Source organism: Octopus sinensis, unplaced genomic scaffold, assembly GCF_006345805.1.
Source record: "Octopus sinensis unplaced genomic scaffold, ASM634580v1 Contig17929, whole genome shotgun sequence".
Lineage (NCBI taxonomy): Eukaryota > Metazoa > Mollusca > Cephalopoda > Octopoda > Octopodidae > Octopus > Octopus sinensis.
The window spans coordinates 30,010-37,500 of NW_021835432.1; the positions used below are offsets into that span (position 1 = coordinate 30,010).

At 38.4% G+C, this 7,491-nt stretch overlaps 1 protein-coding gene across 1 annotated transcript in view; it reads left to right on the forward strand.

The window, feature by feature from the left end:
- The window catches only part of LOC115231240 (carboxyl-terminal PDZ ligand of neuronal nitric oxide synthase protein), a gene marked incomplete at its 3' end in the record, with an annotated part of 29,421 nt that overhangs the window by 21,442 nt on the left and 488 nt on the right, over positions 1-7,491 (forward strand). The window contains exon 4 of the mRNA XM_029801304.2: positions 1,963-2,007. Coding sequence (XP_029657164.2) covers positions 1,963-2,007 — 45 coding nt within the window. The remainder of the gene's footprint in view (positions 1-1,962; positions 2,008-7,491) is intronic.

Here is a 7,491-nt window from a genome sequence, read left to right on the forward strand (position 1 = left end):
AGCTAGTGTCTTCTACTAAGAGCATGACAGGTGAACCGCGATAGGGCGACTAAATAGTATCGCCCGGCGTTGCTCAGGTTTGTAAGGGAAATAACTATAAAGCATTTTTAGAGAGTTATAGCCAAAAAATGGAAAAAAATGATGGTAAATTTTTTTTGATAGTTAAAAAAGGTGGAGTTGCGTCCCCTACACAGTTTGTGGTTTGTGTTCCTGATTCTCGACCCCATGTCGAATTTATCGATTTTTTTCAGAACTGGGGGAACTTTTCAAAATTTTTGCTGCGTTAGTTTTGAATTATGACATTGGGCTATGTGTGTGTCAAGTTTCATCAGAATCGGTTGAAAGCCGTGGTCAGGGTGAGGGTACAAGCAAACAGACACACAGAAACACGCACAGACAAACTGCCGTTTATATAGATATATATATATATATATATATATATATATATATAATATATATATACAGACCGGGCGATGTGTGTGTTTATGAGGGAAACACCTAAGCCCCACGCGGCTCCAGTAGAAGGTAATCGCGAACTTCTGCTGACTCTTTTTCCACAACTTTCTCTCACTCTTTCCTTATGTATATATATATATATATATATTCTTTCTCTCACCCTCTCTGCCAATCTCTCTCTCTCTCTCTCCCTCTCCATATATATATATATAGAGAGAGAGAGAGAGAGAGAGAAAGAGAGAGAGATAGACACAAACAGACAGTCAGAGTTTTGGCCACTATCTTGTTTCGAACTTGGTCCCACTGAGTGGTACCTCCCCGATTTTAAAACATTCCATTTGTCTCCTATCTAAATCATTACCCAAGTCGAACAAACGGTAACGGTCATCGAGACAAATTCATCCTACGAAGATTTAATTAAAAATTCTGGCTCTTCTTTTGCCCTTTTCGATAACAACCAACGTAGTATTTGTGTTTCTGAAGTGCAAAATAAGTAATAGTAGTAGTAGTAGTAGTAGTAGTAGTAGTAGTAGTAGTAGTAGTAGTAGTGGTAGTAGTATACTTAGGATGCACTGTCTTACTGCTAGCAGCAGACAAGGGCCTCGGAGAGAAAATCCTGCAAAGTGGTATAAAACTGCTTTGTAACGGACACCCATGTTCCGTTTCACTCCAAGGCTGGTTTTCCCGATTTTTAAAAGAGCCATTTTAGCCTTACCCTTTTTTTTTTTTTTTTCATTGACGTAAGGAAGCTTTTTGGCAAATATTGACGACTGATCTACTGGTCGAACACAGTCTTTTATGAGCCACTGGTTTGTAACAAACATTTGTTTAGTATCAGTATTACATGAGATGCTGGTATCAGAGTGAAACGTTGGGCGCTGATGATTTGGCATGGCTGACTGGATATTAAACCTATTTTGGCGACGGTGTGTTTTGTCACTGAAGGCAAACAAACACACACTACGCAGCACACACATACACAGCACACACACACACATGTCACACAGAGCACGCACACACACATGCACGTGCAAGCACGCGCAAATATACATATCCAGATTGACAGAATGTGAGAGAGAGGATCCAAGACATTACACACGCATGCACACATTACTAGATGCTGACACACGTAATATGAGTGAGAGAATAAGCGTGACCGAAAGAAACTTTAAAAACGTCCGCTGTCAAATAAGTCATCGTCAAGTCAACGGCACCAAACAAGCAAGCCTAAACGTCTGTTCCAGAGTGTCTCATGGCCAACAAATATATCATTGTAATCTCCGTGATCCATCTCGCTTTAAAACATTTTCTACGTTCAAAAACATCAAATATATAATATCATCATTCCCTTCTTCCCTTTCTCTCTCTTTCTTTCTCTATCTCTTTCTCTCTTTCTTTCTTTTCTTTATTTATTTTTTATTTTTCTCTTCTTTTAAATTTTATTTTGTCTTTTTTCTTCCTGTTTTTCTGTCTTTTCTTTTCTTACAAACTTCAAATTTGTTGTAGAAATCGAAGAAATTTTGGCATACGCCAATGACACAGATGAACCAGGTAAGAGGCCAGGAGCTAGTTAATCAACGACATTCCTCCCGTTGTTACTACTACCACTACTACTACAATTATTATTATTACTACTACTACTACTACTACTACTACTTCTGCTATTTCCTCTACCCAAACTAACTAAATCTAACGTTTATTACGTATTTCCCTTATGCTATGTTTATACGTTATATTTCCCTAAATTTGCAACTGCTCCGATTTCATTCATCAAAGTTTGTGTCAGTGGTATTTCACTGTTGGAATATACCTGCATGCAAACCCTATACTTGCATTGGTTCTTATACCCAATCTCCTCTGTACCTCAATATATATATATATATTATATATATATATATATATATATATATATATATATATATGTATATGCATACATACATACATACATACGTACGTACGTACATATATACATACATATAGTAACACACGTGTATATATATGTGTATGTATATATATACATACATATATATATATATATATATATATATATATATGTATATATATATATATATATATATATATGTATGTATGTATGTATGTATGTATGTATGTATGTATATTCGAGACCCCCTTCGGTCATGAATGACCATGGGTTTGCACCTACAAATTTACCCACTTAGTCACAAGTCTGGGCAAAGTGGTTTATGGAAGACCAGCAGTCGCCCACGCATAGCGGCCTCCCTTCTCCAGCCACCAGTGTTATCCAAGGGAAAGGCAACACCCGGCGCGTGTTGAAACCTCTGACGTCGCAACTCATTTCTACAGCTGAGTTAACTGGAGCAACCTGAAATAAAGTGTCTTGTTCAAGAACACAACACGCAGCCCGGTCCGGGAATCGAACTCACAACCTTACGATCGTAAGCTCGACGCTCTAACCACTGAGCCATGTGCCTTCACTATATGCATATATATGTGTGTGTGTGTGGTGTGTGTGTGTGTGTGTGTGTGTGTAGATATGTACATTTATATATGCGTATTTATATATTCACATTTACATGCATATATATAAATCTTTATCGCTCTCTCTATATATATCTCTCTATCTATCTACCTATCTATCTATCTCTCTCTCTCTCTCTCTCTCTCTCTCTCTCTCTATATATATATATATATATATATATATATATATATTATATATATACACACACACATACACAAACGTAGGACATAGATGCTTGCATAGATACCCTATATACACGTTAGAGTTTGGTATGTAAATTGTAATCATTTTTTAATTAGTATTTAGTCTTAGTAATTGTATAGTGATTGGTAAAATAAAAACATTGATTGGATTCAATAACACAAATAACAATTTGAAGAGAAACTTCACACAAAATAAAGCTATTCAAATTTCAACAAGGTCGATTTTGCCCTTCATTCTTTCAGGATCAATAAGTCAAGTACCAGTGAAAAGCTAGGGTCGTTGTAATCGACTATCCCCTTCCCCAAATTTTAGGCCTTGTGTATAAGGAAAGCTTATACAGGCTCTGAATTTTAGAAGGGATTAATTGAGGAGGATACCAGTACCCTGTTATACAATGCAAATACTCTTATGTGATTGGTCTTAAGGGAAGATGAATTATTAACACGCCGGGCGAGAGACCTTTTTTTTTTTTTTGCGGTTTTACGATCTGCGTACAAATGTTGCTGAGGTTGACATTGCTATTCATCCTTTCGATATTGATAAAATGAAGCACCAGTCAAGTACTACGGTCAATGTAGTCGACTTGCCTCTCCTCAATTTTGTTCCGAAATTAAAAAGAAAGCATTATTGACCCGAGGAAGAGCACAACTTGGTGTTTGATGCCTCGGGTAGAATGTCTCACTGTAGATGTTTCGATTCACTGAGCTCAAACTTCATCCAGGTCAACATCGCTTTCCATCCCTTCGGGGTCGATAAAATAAAGTAACAATGCAGAACAGTGGGTTGGTAGAAAAGCATATACGTCAGATTGGTTGCCTTGTGGTAATTTATTCGGGATATTTGCGTTTTGAGTTCAAATCCCACCGCGGCTTACTTGGGTGATAGACTTTATCTGTTGCTCAGTTTCAGAACACTATCTTGCAGATGATGCACTTTTTTAAACAAGTACCTAATTTTAAACATGTAGCGCTTTCGTTCTTCTTTTTCATATATATATATATATATATATATATATATATATATATATATATATATATATATATATATATATTATATATATATATGTAGAAAAATACAAACTGGGACAAGAACGTAAAACATTTAGAAGACGATACAAAAACGGACGGGACATTCGAAGCCTTCAATCTTTAGTCAAGAACCGGATCATCCTAGCAATTTCGGCTTACATATATATATTATATATATATATATATATAATATATATATATAAGGATAAGCATATTAAAAGGGGCCCATGGGAAATCTCATTTAAATAAAAGGGTTGATAATCACTGTGAAATGGTTAGGAACCACTGAACTAGACCATGCGCTGGCACATAAAGTAGATATCAGAGAAGATAAATGCTACTTCCGAAACATTGAACCGTGCCCACCACTTTAAACTAGCACGCTATGAGTGACTGTGTTATGCTGCAGACCATTGGTATCGTTTCCAAATATTTTTACGAAGAAAGATATTTGTTTCAAACATTATTTTAGAAATGCTACTATTGTGCTTGAAACAACGTAACAGAACGACAAGAATGAAATTAAAAAGGAATGCAATTCAAATAAATAGAATTAGACAGGCAAACCATCGTTATTTTGCTACTACTTCTAGCAAAACGAATCCACAAGTAGAGGTCTCTCGGTGGTTCATTCTGTCGCCTGTTTGTAAGAAGTGAATCTAATCTGAAATTCTACTGTTACACATGGAATGAAAATGTTGCATGGAAACTGATGAAGTTTATGATGAATATAACCGATAACAGATAAATTTGTAATTCGTACGCAACAGGTATATGATTAATTTCTTGAAATTGGAAATGTATGGAGTATGAACATATCTGTTATTTCTTCTTAAAAGTCAAAGCGACAGTAGAATTTCAGATTAGAATCACTTTTACAAACAGGCGACAGAATGAACCACCGAGAAACCTCTCCTTGTGGATTCGTTAAGCTAGAAGTAGTAGCAAAATCTATTTCAATCATACATATAACATGCTTTTTAAAAACTGATACATTGGATAAATACACTAAGTTCTAAACGCACTAAGGATAACTAAATGTTGGGATCGTCGCGGCTGGAACAGCTTTGATCAGTTCTGCACGTTCAAGGCTGAACTGAAGCTAAGCAACTACAACAACAACTATCATAAACTGAAGGAAAGCTTATACAGGCTCTGAATAATTATAATAATAATAATAATAATAATAATAATAATAATAATGGTATAAAAGATGGGCTACAGCAAATATTCTGCTCAATACCCCAGATTTGCTTGTCAGTTGTTTGACCTTAACCAGTTGACCATGTCCCTTAGTGGCTGACGATATGTGCATCTCTGATCACGAGCAGAAGTAGTGGGGGAGCATCATAGCCATGTGTTGAGAGGGATTCTTTGGGGTTCGAATAGTTCACCTCTGGAAACATGGGTGGTTCTTTCAACTTCCTTAAACAACCCTTATTCAAGGACCTTTTGAGCGGGATGGGTCACTCAACCTGAAGAAAATTCTAACTGGGCCCCACCTGCAAGGTCATGTGCTGTTTATCTGGATATGAGATCACCATGTTGTGCACATGTGGTTGTGATGCATGTGCCTGGTGTATCCTTATCAGACGGGTAGTCATGATGGGTATATTGGGCTTTGTATATTTTACCCCAGTGTCACTTTATGGCATGAACTGCTCTCTCACTCAATAATAATAATAATAATAATAATAATTATGATAATAATAATAATAATAATCCTTTCTCTTATAAGCAAAAGGCCTGAAATTTCCGGGAAGAGGCCATCGATCAGATCGACCCAGTACGCAACTGGTACTTAATTTATCGACCCGGAAAGGATGGAAGGCAAAGTCGACCTCTGCGGAATTTGAACTCAGAACGTAGCGGCAGACGAAATACCTATTTCTTTACTGCCCACAAGGGGCTAAACACAGAGAGGACAAACAAGGACAGACAAACGGATTAAGTCGATTACATCGACCCCAGTGCGTAACTGGTACTTATTTAATCGACCCGGAAAGGATGGAAGGCAAAGTCGACCTCTGCGGAATTTAAACTCAGAACATAGCGGCAGACGAAATACCGCTAAGCATTTCGCCCGGCATGCTAACGATTCTGCTAATAATAATAATAATAATGATGGTCTCAAATTTTGGTACAAGGCCAGCAGGTTTGGGGGTGGGAGGAAGTCGATTACGTCTACCAGTATTCAACTCATACTTATTTTATCGACCCTGAAAGGATGAAAGTCGAAGATAACCTTGGCGAATTTTGAACTCAGAATGTAAAAGACGGACGAAATGCCGCTAAATACGGGGATTTGTCAGAAAGTGATGCCTAAAAAAAATTGCATTACTTTCTGGTTCTCTTCGTAATTTAAGTCTGTGCAGTTGAGGGCAGGCATATACGAGGGGCGTTCAATAAGTAATGCTCCTGACCCACTTCCCATAGCAGTAGAGCAACGACACTTGGCACAGTTAATTGTCTTTTCCTACATAGGAACTACCCAGAGTTATGCATTTCTCCCATCGTTTGATACAGCTCTGGAGACCGTTTTTGTAGAAGACCCCAGCTTGGTCCTCCAACCACGACGTGACTTCAGAAATCAAGGCTGCATCATCTGGGAAACGCTTTCCTTTCAAAATCAACTTCATGGCTGGGAAGAGGTGAAAATCAGAGGGTGCAAGGGGAGGAGTCCATAGCTGCACGCCTGTGCTTCTGATCTGGCGACACGCGAGTTGTGGACCGGAGCGTTGTCCTGCAGGAGGAGGATGCCTTTGCTGATCTTGCCCCGCCTCTTGATTTTGATAGCTTCTCTTAATTTCCTCAAAAGTGAAGCATAATAGGCTCCTGTAATTGTGGTACCTTTGCCAGGAAATCTGTCATCACTACTCCGTCCTGGTCCCAGAAGACTGTGAGCATAACCTTGTCAGCGGAGGGCTGCACCCTTGCCTTCTTTGGAGGAGGTGAGTCACGGTGCTTTCACTGCATTGACTGGGCTTTGGTCTATGGATCATAGTGATGGACCCAGGTTTTATCCTGTGTGATCAGTCTTTTGAAAAATTTTGACTCATCTTGGCACATCTCCAAATTCATCCTCGAGCACTCAACGCGTTCTTGCTTCTGGAAAGGTGTGAGCAACCTGGGAATCCATCTGGCAGACACCTTTTGCATATGCAAATGGTCATGAATGATAGTTTCCACAGACCCGGTACTAATCTTGACCTTATGGGCTATTTGGCGAATAGTTATGCGTTGGCCTTCCAAAATGGAAGCCTCAACTTGACGGACAGATGCCTCATCAATGGCAGAAGGGGG